General features: G+C 37.7%; 1 protein-coding gene across 2 annotated transcripts in view; it reads left to right on the forward strand.

Annotated features, from left to right (window-relative positions):
* Positions 1-7,852: 7,852 nt before the first annotated feature.
* Positions 7,853-16,231, forward strand: part of TMEM161B (transmembrane protein 161B) — a 34,066-nt gene continuing 25,687 nt past the window's right edge. For both annotated transcript variants that reach the window (XM_054397773.1, XM_054397774.1), the window contains exons 1-2: positions 7,853-7,950; positions 12,909-12,989. In XM_054397773.1, coding sequence (XP_054253748.1) covers positions 7,877-7,950; positions 12,909-12,989 — 155 coding nt within the window. In that variant the 5' untranslated portion in view covers positions 7,853-7,876. The remainder of the gene's footprint in view (positions 7,951-12,908; positions 12,990-16,231) is intronic.

A 16,231-nucleotide genomic window follows, 5' to 3' on the forward strand; every position in this document is an offset into this window, starting at 1 on the left:
GCACTAGGGGAATTATAGAAGTTAAGAATATTATATCCTCTTAGAGATGTCACTGGTCCTTACTAACAGAAAAACTTTTCAATCTCTGACTTGAAAATTCACAGTCTTGTTCGTGTGCTTGCGTGGTCTCATTGAAAGAGATTGATATGGCCTGAATTAACATGTTTAGAATGCTCTTGCTTAAAAATCTTATTTTTAAAAGACTTGCCATTTCAGAAAATGAGTAGCTACCATTGTGTTTCTGAAGGTGAAGCTGTAAACTGGATTCTACAAGCTGCTTTTTCAGGCATGCAGTTGTATTGCTGCTGCAGTCCTGGTGCATGCGGTAGTTGGCATCAGCTCAATGTCTTTGTCTTGCAATGGAGGAGATAATTTTTGTTAGAGAACATGTAGTTTCAAAGTTCTGTGTAAACTGTATTTGAATTATTCCTTATATGTAGCAATGTGTCAAGGGGAAAAAAAAAAGGAGGGAAAAAAACCTGACCTGTTACTACAGGTGTGGGAGGGTAACCTTGGGCAAGGTCAAAATGAGGACACTGGATTGGTATCTTGGCATAAAGCTATTTACCTTGGCTATCTTTGCTTTACGTGTTCTGTAAATCAATTCACGATGAAAAGAAAAACACCCTTCAGGCAGAAGTATTTTAAAATTTTTTCCTTCCTTTTTTTTTTTTTTTTTCCTTCTTTTGTGTGACTGTTCTGCGATAAGCACAGTATTATGAGTACACTTAACTTGTAGATAGGGGTTTTGTAACTTTATCTTAGTAATTTCTTAATCATACTTTTTTGTTCTCCTAATTATCAGCAACTGTGTCACCAGATGCTTAGTACAAAAGGAAAACAAATCTAGGTTATACTTTGTTCAACCTTATACTGTTGTCTTTTAGACTTGCCATCTTTTTTAAATGATTTTAAGACGCCTGTTAGTCTTCCCTTTAATGTAGCTGCTGTTGGTTTTCTTGTAGCCCGCTTGTATCTTCTGTGCTAGGTGTTGTTAAAAGCTTCCTTCTAAAACATGTGCTGTTGCAGAAGCAAAGATAGGAATGCCATTCCTATCTGAAGGTCCTAGGACTGAGCACAGTGATGAAGAATTTCAGGACACTTCTAACCAAAGACCTTCCTTTGTCACAAAAACACATCCAGGCTGCAGTTTATTAGACAGCGTATTCCTTCCTGGTTGTACTACTTCAGTCTCTGACCATGAGATTGCTTGCCAGCCTCTGTTTTGCAGAGAAACTGACTTACCTCTCTTACATATTAGTCTTTTCTTTGGGCCAAGTACTTGTACAGATTAACAGAAATGTCTCTGACCAGTAAGATTCTGACTTCTCTCTGCAGTATCTTGAGTTTGGATTTCAAGTTCCAAGATGTGAAGCTGAAGCATGATAGGAACGTAGGTGTATGTGGAATCAGAGTGCCAAAGATCTTAGGAAATGGATTCCAATAATGTAATTTTCTACAAGTTGTTCTGTATAAGTGGTAAGCGCAGACACTTTACTTAATCTGTGCAGCAATTCTTCATCTCTGAAAGGTGATTAATGCTTCTATTGCTTTTGAGTCAAGCCTGTTAATGATTGTGTGCTCAATTACTTTATCACAGCTAGCTTGAGTTGATGGGTCCCAGGCTTTGTTCACCAGAGGTTGTCAAAACTTCCATGTTGCCCTTGAGCATCTTCTTGCTTAAACATGTATTACACTATATTAAGCAGGGCTAGATGTATTGATAAAAGTTGTGAATTTCTGGCTAAACCCTAAACTCCATGTGTCCTCTAATTTAGAGCATGGCAATTAGAGGATATAAGATACTGGTGGGAACCAACACCTAATCTTCATTCCTGTTTCTCAAATGAGTGGTTTTGCATTTAAGCTGATATATGTGATAATGGGAACACATGGGAAGCTTGATCTGGACAGCCTGCATTTCAGTGAGCTCCATGTTTTGTGTTTGGGGTTTTTTGTTTGTTTGTTTGGGGTTTTTTGAGGGGAGGGGGGAGAAAAAAATATGTGCTCTTGTCTGTTAATATGAGAGTTCAGGATGTTGTAGATTTTTCTAGACTGTATTAATAAATATATAAGTAATGAATATCCACATACAGGCAGAAGTGTAGAGTTGCCAGCATGTCGTACTTTGCACACAGCATGTCATTTTAAGTGGGCATATAATCTACTGTATTCCTGTGCCATGTGTTCTTGCTTGATTGCAATAAGATTAGGGGAGTGTAATTTTTTAAATTTCGTGTGATAGCTTTACTTTGGTAATCAGCCACCAACAATATGTTAACAACCTTTAGGAATCAATTAAAAAATGCCCTGATCAAGTGAATGCCGATATACAGTTTTTATTTGCTTGAATTGGAGCAAAATATCAGAAGGGTGTTTCCAGCATGAAGTCAGATTTTAAATTAACATTAGAGATACAATTCTTGTAGGGTGTTGGTGTTTGGGGTTTTTTGTTGTTGTTGGTTTGGTTTGGTTCAGTTTGTTTTTAATTGCTTAAAATCTGCTAGATTGTTTTCAATTGTAAGCTGAGATATTTTTGTAGGCATTTCTGTTTTTTAAGAAAACGTCATAATCTTCACAGGAGTAAGGATGGTGAATTTGTGGTGAAAGAGGGTGGTGAAGATGTGGAATGGTATTCAGTGGCTTAAGACAGAATGATCCCAATGGGTTCAGTTACAGCTTGCAACCTTCACTTAAGTAAGGAAATGAGTTTCTGGAGGTGTCATTTTAAATAGTATGTTGAATTGTAAGTGTTTTTGCTCAGCTACTGGACCTACTACCCTGAATAAAAAATAACTACCTTGATTTCCATCATTTCCCCTGCTGTTGTCTTGAGTTGAAAAGGCCTTTTTATTTCTCTTGCAAGTAGGAAGACTTAGGAATAATTGAAGAAACATACTGGCATCTGATTAGACTGCCCTTCTAGTAAAAACATTATTCTAGAGAAATATTAATGTGACTTTACCCTGAATGAATTCTGAAGATCATGGCTTAGTGGGCCGGTTAGATGGGAGGACTGTGGCTTCCTTTTTTCACATTGGGTGGAAGTGGTTAAGCAAGAGGTGATCAGAATAAACATTTGATTTTAAAATGCATAGTTTAGTTTGTAAGCGAATTAAAGAGTACATGCTTCCTGAGCATTTTAGTAATGTGAATATATCAAATATGTTATGCAGGCAGCTTCTTTTAATAACACTTCCTTTCATTTTAAGTACACCTCTCCTTAGCTAGGGAATTGGTTTGAGGACTGCAAAATGTGAAGAATCCTTAGCGAAGGCACTGTTTAAAATTATACATCATACAGTTTTCAGTCCTGATCTTGATCCCTGTTCTAGGTGACAAGGAGCATAAGCAAAAGAGCAGACTTACTTTAAGAGGTACCTGAAAGAATTGATAGCAGCAGTGTTGAGGAGCAGTAGAAATTTCAGGGAGGGAGGAGGGGTACTAAACAAGCTTAATGATGTCTGAAAAAACCCAACCAACCAAAAAAAAAACCCCAAAGGTGTTATTTCAAATTACAAACATGTAAAAAGTACTTCTAAATGGTATTTGACACATTGTTATGAGATGTGTGGTAAGACACTGACAGTGTTTACAAGTGTTGACAGGTAATTTATGCTATCTTAATCTCCCTCAATTGTGTTTTATTCAGGATGATACTGGACATAATCTATAACATTTCATCTGCAGTATTGACACAACTGCTGATTTATTTAAATGGGAAAAAGGAAAAAGAAAGGACAAAAACAAAAGAGCATTCCTTAAAGGCCAGAAATTTAAGGCCAAAGATGATATTGCTGGTGAGGCAAGGTTTGCTAAGAGTGGTACATGTTGTGGATTGACAGCTGGTTACCTAGCAGTTGTTGAGAGCAGGGACTTGGCTTGTATGACTATAGGACTCTCCTTGAGGTGTGAAGACTGCTAGGGAGGGACAGCATCTGCATGACCAAGTCTTTGCCAGTAGGCTGGGGAAAGTGTTAATGAAGAATTTTAGACTTAGGACTGAGAGAGGAAGGAGATGATGACTCACAAATTGAGAGGAAAAAGTGGTGAACTGGGTTGGTAAGAAAAGGGTGGAAGGTGATGTGGAGAGGAATCCTTGAGAGCAACTGAACAGGTCAGAGGGAGTTCTACACAAGTATATCAACACAAACAAGGGATTAGCAGATAATGAGGCCAGCAATATGTAGGAGAAGCTCTTGCATCTCTTCTAGGAAGCTGTCACACTTCAGTTCATCTCTAACCTGCCTGTACACTAATGCATGCAGTCTGGGGAAAAAATGGGGAAGTAAGGGGCTGTATGAAGCTGCAGAGCTGTGATTTCATTGGGACAACAAAGATACAGTAAGAGAGCTTGTACATTTGGAGTGCTGCCATAGACTGATATCCCTTTAAAAGGACTGGCTAGCATACTGGGAAGGTGAACTTGCTCTGAAATGAAAAACAGTGGGTATGCAGGAAGGTCTGCCATGGGGTGAATAATGAACCATTTGAAAGCTTATGGATAAAGATTATAGGGTAGAGCAACATGGATGGCATTCTGGTAGGTTTCTGCTGTAGATAGTCTTAATTATGAAGAAGTGGAAGATAAGAACTTCCTCAGACAGTAGGAAGAACCCTCAGGTTTCCAAGGACCAGTCCTACAATGTACTTCAGCTACCCCAATATCTTCTGAAGAGAAAACACAGAGCGCAAACAAGCCATGAGATTTTTCTTCTGTGTGTGCTTTGATGGCAGTTTTCCACACAGGTTCTGTGCTTGATCTCTGGCTTTCACACATGGAAGAAGTGGTCAGTGATGTGCCTTTGCTGCAGTAACCATTGAATGGTAGAGTTCAGGATCCTGAGAGAAGGCAACAAGGAAAGTAGCAGGAGGGCAGACTTCAGCATGATCAAGCCTCAGCTTGGAAAAAGGCTATGGGATATGGTCTTGAAGAGAAGAGGGGTCTGGGAAAACTGATTGACTTTCAAGAACCACTTCTTCCAGTCTATCCTGCTGTACATGGATGAACATGGTGCTCATGATTAAATTCCAACAGGAAGTATGCAAATGGTGGAAGTGAAGTCACCCAGGAGAAATATGGGGAAAACTGTCTGAGTGGGTGGGTATGGGTTTAGGAAAGCCAAAGACCACCTGCACTTGAGTTTTGATGTGAAACATGAATGGCAACAGTGCAACCTTCCACAAGGATATCAACAGCAAATGTATTATGATGGAAAATGTGGGCTTGCTGCTGCTGAGGCTAAGAGACTTGATGGCAAAAGACACGGGAGAGACCAAGATACTATTGCTCACAAGGGCAAACTTGGTCTTCACTGATAACGTTTCTCTGAAATCCCATGTCCTTGAGACTAGTAGGAGAATCCAGAGCAATGGAATCTTATCCTCTGTGGAAGACGGTCATGTTAGAGAGCATTTGAATAAATTATAGATCCGCAAGTCTGTGGGTTCTGATAAGATGCACCCACCAGTGCTGGGGGAATGGTGAGTGTTGTTGCAAGGTCACCATAACTCTGTCTTTGGAAGGTCATGTCAGTCAGGTGAGGTTACTGAAGGCCTCAGAAGTCAGGTGTTCTGGCTTCAAAAAGTGAGATTATGAGAACTGGAGGCTGGTAGGCCTCCCCATGATCCCTGAGGAGATAAAAAAGCAAAAAACCTCGGAAACTAAATCCAAATGACAAGATGATTTTGAGAGTAGTCAGCTTGGATTTGGTAAGGGAAAGTAATGCTTGGCCGCCTTCGTAGTACTCCACAGTGAAAAGACTGGCTTGGAAGACAAGGGTAAGGGTGAATAATGTTTATTTTCACTTTAGTAAGGCTTTCAGCCCTGTCTGCCATAATATCATTGTAGACAAACTAATCAAAGTATGGACTGAGTAAGTGAGCAGTGAGGTGGACTGAAAACTGTCTGATGTGCTGAGCTCCAAGTGTGTTGAGCTGGAGACTGATCACCTCTTGAAACACTGGAGTTCTGCATCTGGTTTTGGGTTGCCCAGTACCAGACGCATTAGTGTGCTGGAGAAAGTCCAGCTCAGGGCCACAAATATTAGGAAGAGACTGAGCTGTCTGTCGTGTGAGGAGGGGTAGAGAGGCCTGGGGCTGTTGAGTTTAGGGAAGGTTCAGGAGGCATCTTATCCATGTGTATGAGTACCTCAGAGGGAGGAATAAAGGTGGAGCAAGACTCTTCTCAGTGGTGCCTGGTGAGTAAGTAAGAGGCAGTGGGCACAACACAGAATATTCCACTTAAGCGTAAGAAAGAAAAAAAAAACCAAGACCATATTTAAGATGAGAATGGTCAAACATTGGTACAGTTTACCCAGAATGATTGTGGAGTCTCTGTCCATGGAGACATTCAAAACCTGTCTGCACACAGGGCTCTGAGCAATCTGATCTGGTTGACCCTCTTCTTAGGAGGGGAGGTTGGACTAGCTGATCTTCAGAGGTCTCTCCCGACTTCACCTGTTTCACTATTCTATAGGAATTGCTCTTTCCTGTCACAGGTTTTCTTTACATTAGAGAAACTTCTGATAAAAATAATGTGTGGTGAAACATCTTCCAGAAGAACAGGTATGCTAGGTGGGGAGGATGTGTTTGAGCAGTGTCAGTACTGCATTCTGTGCTGCTGGCAAGGTGTCCTTGAGGGACAAATTTTCTTCCTTTAGGGAATTTTGGAGAAAATGTTTCTGAAGTATATGAGTTAACCTGTGTTTTATTTGCCAATGGCTAATGGCATACTGCTGCCATGTACAGGAATATGTTAGCCTCCTGACCTTCTACAGCGTGTTCCCTCAGTACAAAGCTAGTGCAGTGTAATTCCCGACTTCTGCAACTGTAGAGGGAAGTATTTTACCCTCAAAATATTGTTAATAATATCCAGAAGTTGATATCTGGAAAGGAAAGCAAATATGAACTTCTATATGTCACTACTTAAATGTGACATTAGTGTGCTGATTGAAAAAGTGCCTGTATCCACTCTCATGAAAAAGTATTCTGAGAAAAAAAACCCAACAGTTTAAAAGCATTAGAAATAGCATACTTGCTTGATTCCTAGTGTCTTCTCACTTGCATGTTTTACAGGTTTCCCTCGTGTATATGCATTTGATGTTTCACAATTTTTACTACTGCTTGTGGTGTTTTTAGCACGAAAATCTTTCATGTAAATAAGGGAAATACAATGTACATATTGCCTGCTGTTTTTTAACATGGTGCTAGTATTTAGCTGGTAGAGTGGCATGTGCAGAGTAACAGCAATGTGATGCAACATTTCCCTCATTGTTATGTAGCTTTAGATGTTTAAAGTAACTTTATTAAATAAACCTGACCAACCAATACTCAGAATGAAAGCGTGCTGAGTGACTGGGAATGACATTGCTGCTGGCTCTGCCAACATGCCAAATCCCGTTCAAGAGCTGGACCTTGAAGTGAAGTTGTGCTGATTCATGTGTCCTCTTCTTTTCCTTCCACACCTATGCCTGGAGTTCAGTGAAGAGGGAATGCTCTGCACTAGTCAAGGGCTGAAATTTCACCACACAGTGGTTTGTGCGGTCTCAGCTGTTAAATCATCTCAGCAATGAAGAGACCACAAAAACCAAGGCTATAATCAGTGATGTAATTTTAAGGCACAACATCTTGTGAAATGCCACGTCCACATGTGGCATTGCAGTCTGTGAAAGAGGGTGACATGTATTAGTGGTCTGGTGACCTGGCAGTGTCTTTTCCAGTCAGTGAAGTATGTGAACACCGAAAACAACTTTGATCAGATTTCTTGAATTAAAAAAAAAAAACAAAAAACTTCAGCATTTATCTAAAACACGTATTGACTTGTTATTAACTTATTCCTCTACAGGGTGTGATAGGTGTACAGTTGGTGGTTACCATGGTAATGGCCAGTGTCATACAGAAGATCATACCTCACTATTCTCTTGCTCGTTGGCTTCTCTGTAGTGGCAGGTAAGATAAGAAACAGTTGTTATGCTGTGTGTGAGTAAGGTAATGCAATTATACATTAGAGTAGTAATAGCAAAACATACTAATTTTGGTTGCTTTCTTGAAAAATAAGTAATATCCTGTTATTAAACTAATTACCATAACATTGTGACACCTGACTTCCAGGCTCAAGGTATAAAGACAGTGGCTGTTAAAGAACAGACTTGTTTGTTGGTATTAATTGCATCAAAGTTAGCTGTTGTCCAGCTCTCATGTTATTAAAGGCACAAGCTGCATATTTTAATATTAAAAAGCAAAACTGAATACAAGACACTGAAGAATAGAAGGATTTCATTTACTCTGCTTCAGTGTTCTTGACAATCCACCTGCTGACTGGCTTTGCATATGAAGAATGCCTAGGTGTTTATTAAAAATTCTGGATTTTTTTTTTATTATTTCATAGGACAGGATTACTATAAATTTCAGTACATTAATTCCTTCAAACAGACATAATGAGCTGCAAGGGGAGCATTCCCTGTGTGGCTGTATACATAATAACAATGAAAACTAGCAGCTGTTTTGAATGTAGATCAGTGTTTTAAAGAATCATAGACACTGTGTTTTTTTGTTTGAGAAGAAAAACACTTTTTCTGATGAGAAGATACTGTACTGTCTTGGCATTCTCAAAATTTTAACAATTACAAATCTCTGCTCCCTGGCATCAAATTAATGTACTCCATAGGAGTCTTAACCAGTCTCATATAACTTTCCTTTGCCTTTTTTCATCTGCTTGTCAGAATTAACAACTTTTTAATTTTCCCCATTATGGCACTGAAAGAGCTGCTAATGAAAAATTCCTCTACATGTGATGTAGGTGTGTGTTAGGTACCTCCAGTTACCTATAATGGAAACCAGCAATTTTCAGGTCAATAATATTGAGAGAAAAATCATACTTTTAACTTGTTTTATGGAGTTTTGTTGTTGGCCATGTCTGGAAGATCACCTTTTTGTTGCTCTAAAAGAATATTGCATTAACAAACATGAAATTCCATGTCATTTATTTTTAAGATGTATTACTACCACAGTGTTTTTTGTCAACAGCTATTCAAGTGACATTTTATGTCTTTTATGTCTTATATAAAAGATGCATTTAAGTTTTTATGTCAAAATGCGTGTGTTTAATTACTCTTGTTAATGACTTGTTCAATGTTGTGCATGTTCTTCATTCTTGTGAAGCTTTCACTTTCTGTATCCTTGTTCTAAGCCATTCCTTGTGACAGTGATAGGGAGAAGTTTGCTCTTCACATATTTTTCATAATCCTTTTCTCCCTTTATCTTTGCACACCTGCAGATTGGTACACACATAAAGCAGAATTTCTGTGCTTGTGCTTGTAGATTTTGCTCCTAGTGATGTTAATGGGAGTCTTATTATTGCTTTTCGTGTTTAGTAGCCTTGAAAATCTCCATTGTTTTTCAGTGTTTTTCTGTTTATCAGGTAACTATTTTAGTGCATTGTAATTTCAGTCGTTGTCAATAACCTTCTGAATATACAATAATTATGTAAAGAATCAGAACTAATTCTGCATTTCAGAAGTAAAAACAAGCCAGAAGCTTCACAGCAAGAAGAATCGGAATTTTAATGGCAGAAAGGAAAAGCTATTCTCTTAGCTTAGCTGACAAACTATCTTTCATATTAAACCATTTTCCTTCGTGTTGTCTTTTTGCAAGCAATGTTTTCTTTGACAGACTGGTATGGATGGGTTGGAGGAGGATTTTATACATGAGTGTGTATAAAATCTTAGGAAAAAAAAAATCTCTAAATTTCAAAGGTATCTGCACAGGCAGACACACTCTTAAGCAGTTCAGCTTTCTTAGGAAAAGTTACTGCCTGCTCCTTCTCCTTAAGTTGGTACACTTCAACTAGCCTTTCTTTCCCCAAACTGATTATTTAGCTAAAGTGTCTTCCAAAGCATTGGGAGGATTTTCTAAACAAGATGGTCTGAAATGTCTACAGATAGGACTTGCCAAATGGAAGATAAACTCGTTACCAAACAAGCCAGAAACTCTTAAGTGAGCAGTTGGTTTCAAGATGCCTCTGTGTGATTTCAAAGTCCATGAAAAGGAAATATTTGATACTTTGAAATTTAAAAGAATTGTTAGGATAGATAGACATAAGATAATTAGTCATTTGCAGAATGAACAGCTATCACTGACTGTTGACAAACTATTTATTGAAATTTGTAAAGAAATACAAGTTGTTTTTTTCAATCAGTGCTATTTTCAGAGCTGGGCAAGAATTTAGATACTTATATTTATTGAAGGCACTGAATTGGCAGACGAAGTATCTGGCTAGGCCTTCACATTTATTACCTAATAAAACATTCTTTACCAAAATGTTGCTTTTAAGTTGCTCAGCTACGTTCTGTTTTCAGGCCACAGGAAGACAGGAGAAAATGGATGTTCTGTGGTGCATTCATTAATGATCTTCATTCAGATTAACTGGAGCATATCTGCGCTGCTGTTGCTGTTCAGACTAATTTGGATATGTCAAAGCTACAGAGTTGTGGGATCTCAGTTTTAAACATATATATGCTACAGTGTATTAAAATGACTTTTTATGATCTCTGCTTCTATGAGGGTGTTTGTTCAGATCTCTTGGATTTGTAGGATTTACTAACTAAAACACCTCCAAACTCTTGTATCCTGTTAGTTGTATTTATGGATCACTTGCAACATAATTCTGCAGTGTTAATGAAGAACAAACTGTGGTTTATGCATTTGATTTGCCTTAGGATGTTATGAAGAACAAGAATATTGTCCTGCTGTAGTACATACTGTTTCTCTAGTTGTGCATAAAGGATTGTGAAAAATAAGCTTTCAACACAGGTGATTTACAGAACTCCTTGTGGTACTCTCAGCATGCCAAGTTCAGGTCTGGGAGATGGTGAATGGCAAAGCAGAGGACTATTTCTCTGCTTTCCTATGTGAAAGATAGGGAGAAGTCAGTACCTCCAATGTAGTGTGTCTTCTTGTCTGAAAAGGTAAATGCTGTGGTTCTCAGTCTTAACAAAGTCTCTTTTGCAGCAAAGGCTGCAAATTTTTCAACTGGGACCATGAGTGATGAAAATAAATTAGTAGCTTCTACTCTTACTAATGCCTCAAAATCCACAAACAAAATTCAGACCTCCCTTGTAAAAAGTTCTTGTTTGTACAAAGTCTGCAGTAGTCATTTTCAGTTTTTGAACCAGCAGCAAATTCCTTCAGGGGAAGTTTGCAGTGTGTGAAGGTTTGGATCTCTGTGATGGTACTGAAGTTCTTTTCTTTTAAGGAAATTGCAGCATCAACTGATTCTTTAGCCCAGCAGGACCTACTGACACAGGCTTGTGGAACCCTCTATTAACGAGATTGTATGTATTCTTTGCAATATTGCTGGCCTGCACTCTTACCTAGCCATTATTCCAGTTTGTAAGTTATTTTAAGATAATGTCCATGAGCTCTGCACAGCTGCCTGTTTAATGCTGCCTGTTTAATGCTTCATTGAACTACCAGCAGCTAAACTTTTTTCTTGCAGTCTCTATCTAGTGTCTCTTGCAGCACATGAAGTGACCATACTATCATTAGGAAGGTAGAAGATACATAATATTGCTCATGGTTGCTTACATCTGTTTCTGCTTTTAGCATAAGTCTTGTAGCATTGATCCTCCCTCAGTATTTGTTGTGTGGATAGTGTCCCATGAAGAATGACAGGGTTTTTTTATAATTACATGAAAAGCCATATTCTCCAAATATAAAGATGTGAGGACCAGACTTCCACTTGGGACGTTTCAGAGCAGAGCTGGGAATTGTGCTATCAATTATTAAGATTGTTTGGGTTTGGTATTTATTTTCCAAATTTGTCTTTGGCTTTTTTTTTTTTTTTTTCAAATTGGATGTAACATAGTCTTTAATTTACCATTGTGGGTTTGAATGGTCCTACTGGATGAAGTTTTCTTAATCTGAAATACACTAATAGTTATGGATTCCATTATCTCTATTATCCTGTGATAATCTGTGTCACCAATTAGTGGCCTCCTACTCCAGAGAAGTACTTCCGTATAAATTTCCCAAGTCTGTTCTGGTTAATGCTCAAGCTCCTTTGCCTCAGCATTTCAGAATGGAGATCAGAGTGACATCCTCTTGAATCTGGGCAGCAACTCTCCCCTATTGTTGTGGAAAAGGCCTTGTTTCAGCTGCTAAGGTTCTTGATGTTCTTAGAGATTGAGGCCAAATGTATCATATTGGAGACCTATCTCTGGTTTTCCTCTTCAGCATTTCCTTGCCACTGTTTGCTGCCTTTTAAATAAATGAGCAATGGATGGTTCATTGAAAGTGGAAAAACTTGTTATCTGTTAAAATTGGTGACTTTTACTTTTTTTTTTTTTAAACAAGGCATTTCTAGTGGGAGTTGAAGGTATCTTGGAGGAGGTGTTTAGGAAAAGGATGTTGATGTAACAATCTGCTCTGCCTAAGGAAAAAGAATGATGATGGTTATTTGATAATAGATATTCCAGTTTCTGGAAAATTACTGGGGTTTTGAGAGGCATAATTATACATTATAAAATCATTTACAGTATGCTTCTGATGTGTAACCATAGTGGTATAATTATTCTAGGGAGCTTTTTCCAATATTGGTACAACCTTGTTTTCTATGTTTGATAATAACTTGAAAATTTAGTGTTTTGGGATGTGAAGGGCTTTTTCTCTCGAGTGAGAAAGTGGCAAAGCTTTCTAATTATGACTAAGAGTCTCAAATGCTGAAGAGAACTGAAGTGTAGCTGTGGTCGTTCAGCTCAGGCAGGGTTGGTACTTGCACACAAGAGTGTTTGCTTAGGTCCAGTGTCTTAATATGCATACAGTTCTGTGTTGCTATGTAGGTTTTGTAGACAAACACTTCAGATTGCCAATTCTGATACTGTTTTACTTGAGATTTTCTTTTTCTTCAGTTTACGGTGGTATCAGCATCCTACTGAGGAACAGCTACGGATTCTTGCAGGGAAACAAAGGGCGAAGAGCAAAAAAGATAGGTAAATACTCGTTTTTAAGCTTTTCTTTATTTTTCCTCATTTTTTTTCCTATTTTGTTTTTCCCCAGCGTGATTCACGTAAGAACTTTACCAGCCAACTTTTCCCTTTGTGTGAGTTAGTTGTCAGGGCTCTGTACTGAACCATATTCTTTCAAATGCGCTCCTGGGATGTGTTAGGTGGGATATCCTAATGGAAGAGATAAGGAAAAGTTAATCCTCTTGGACAAGGTACTGGGACAGAACTTTATCTGGATTACTGTGGACAGTTCTGATCCCTTAGGTTCAAGGAAAATTAATTTGTATGTGAGCAGGTGAGCAGAGGTCTGCTAAGATCATCCAGGAAACAGAAAGTCTGTCTTACAAGTGAAGGCTGAAAGAGCCTGGCTTGTTTAACCTAACAGAAAGATGACTGAGAGGGTTGGGGTAGCTGTGTATCAGCTAAAGCTGGAAACAGGTTTCTGATGTTTAGGCATGAAGTTCTGCAGCAGGAGTACAGCTCTGGCCAGAACCAAGACATCGTGAGGTGGTAGAGCTGGCTAATTAACACAAGATTTCTGAACTAGCTATTTTTAAAACAAACCACTTTGGCTTTCTTTTTGGTGACATAGGAGGTTTCCTTTAGTGCTTTTGTTCTATTATGAACTCTCTTATAATTCTGAATGTTTGTGTTAATACACAGACTGCACATATAATCTGTTCATTGCAATGCAATCTCTTCTGTGGTTTTTTTTTTCCTTGCTTCCCCCTGTTTTGTAATTCTAAGCTACATGGTTAATAACCTTATTTGACACACTCTGAAGTAAAGAATTAAGTTATTTCTTTAATATTAAATAATTTCAATTTTACATGTTGCAGTAGTTTATCAAATTCAGAAATTCGTTTTATCTAAGTTTCCTGTAACAACTTGAGGCTTGTTAATTGTGAAGAGCATTACAATTTATTGCTGTTCATTTAACCAGTGATATTTATTTATGTGTACAATAATATTTAATTATGTAACTGTAACTTTTAAGTCCACCCATAGGAGCCATAAACAGAAAAACACAGTCACATTGCCAAGTCACAATTATACATTGTTCTCACTGTCTTTCATCAGCCTTGCCAAAAATTACAGCAAATATGTGCTCTCAGCTGAGTGGAATCATGGCACGTTATTATTAACTTATGTACAAGTTTAATTTTATAATATTTGGAAAATTTACTGTGAAATTTAGTAGGAACTTGTATCCCAAGTTGCCTCTATATGCACTGAGTCCTTGCTTTGTTACTAAACTTCTACATTTAATGTTCAAATGTTATTATCTCCGTGCAGTCACATTTTGTTGGTGTGAATTTGTTATTCTAAGATTGATACAGTTATCTTAGCTATGTTAATACATAACTAAGAGAATACAGTTGTAATAGTTGTTGGTAGTTGTTGGCACTAGTGTAAATATCAATCACAGAGGGATATGAAACTTAGAAGAAGCCGGGGTGGTAATTTGGAGACTTAAATAATGCTTTCTCTGCTGTTTTAATGACAGTCAATAATATGCTTATTTCTTAGTCAATAAATGTACCTGTGTCCTCTAAAGTGTCTGTTGTTGGAGAACAACTGTTGCTTAAAGTAGGAATTGTCCTGATAGGGTTTGTTTGGATGGAGTGTTTCAAGCTGCATAAAATGGAATACAGAGCTCCTTCAAGACAAGGAGATGTGAAACAGACCGTGTAGGGGAAATAGGGATGTATTTGATTTTTCTCCTTTTCTTTTCAAGATAATTGGCATTTTTAGGCCCACAATCTTGTGAGATGTGGTATCTTTTCCTTACTTAAACACTTTTCCAATTTGAACTAATTAAAAGGGAAATGATGAAAGGAGATCTAAGGAGCTTGCTTGAAAATTAGCCTTAAAAAACAGCTGCAGTGTGGACTTGTAGTCCGTTTTATTCAATGCATATCGGTATATCATACTGTAGGTTATAATAGCACATAAATAATAGGCAGATTTTCTATCTCAGAATAATTTGTATCATATTAAACTGTTAGGGTTATCAAAAGGTCCATGGCTGCTGTGAATCACTTTGAATTAAAGCTGTCAGTGATTCTGTGTGTGTTCTGACCGTCTCTTGCTTTATGGGTCCCCATGGATAATTAAAATTTAGGAACAGCAAATTTTGTTGAGCTGAAATGGCTGCAGTTATCACAATGCTCATTTTACTCAAGATGATGGTACTCCTGGGTGCATACAGTAGGAAAACACCAGAGTACAAATGAGGGCAGGGAGAGCACAAAAAAGCTTGCAGACACTTAGTGGTTGGACAGTGTTTGGGACTTCTTGTTTAGACCTGAACACACAAATTTTTGGTATAGTGCTTTAGATCACTATCTTTAGTTTTCAGTTTATCCATTAAAAATCTTCTGCTTCAGATGGTACTAAGAGTTAATCTAGCCAGGAAAAGAAACATTACTAGTTCTTTCTTCTTGTATTCTCATCTCATGCATTATCTTAGAGGGCATGATGCCTAAAAAATAAAGTTCAAGATTGATCGATTGATTGGAATTTAATTTCTTTTTAATGCTTTTTGTCCCAATAACTTGTCTTTCTGTTGAAAGTCCACCTCTTCTTTTTAAAGGTGGTAGTCTAAAATCTGGCAGAGATAGTTTTCTTCTGGCAGTTTTGGAGTTTATTTATTTTAATTAACATTTTTTGATTACTTAATTTTTTTAATGAAGATGAGGTAAATTTTACATTAGTAGTCATGGTCTGTCAGCCCAATTTCTTGTAATTTAACATCATCCAAGTTCTTTTAAGAACATTGTTCAATTTGAAGTCTAGTAGTTTGACTTAATCTCAGGAAAGTGAAGATCATGATGTTGATATAGTTTCAAATCTATTTGCTTTATATATACCATCTTTTGTGGTTTCTGTGAAAAATGATTGCTTAAAGATGTGTTAGTCCTAACTAATAGTTTGGGAAACATATATAATATGAAGTTAGATTATATAAAACATAATTTTCATTACAGATTGTTTCAAACATGATGCAGTAGAACTGGAGAAGGGGAGCTGGAAGAAAGGCTTCCACAAAAGCAGGGGTTTGTTAGTCTGGGAACTGACTGAAGGAGAGTGTTGCAACAAGTGCATATCCAGTGTGCACAGAGCAGGGGTAGTAATAAATTTAATAGTGTGTTGTACAAAGAAGCACCAAATGACCGTAGTAGAGTCGATTTAAGGGCTTCTTAATGAGGGACACATGTTGTAAA

This window comes from Indicator indicator, chromosome Z (assembly GCF_027791375.1).
Source record: "Indicator indicator isolate 239-I01 chromosome Z, UM_Iind_1.1, whole genome shotgun sequence".
Taxonomy (NCBI): Eukaryota; Metazoa; Chordata; class Aves; order Piciformes; family Indicatoridae; genus Indicator; species Indicator indicator.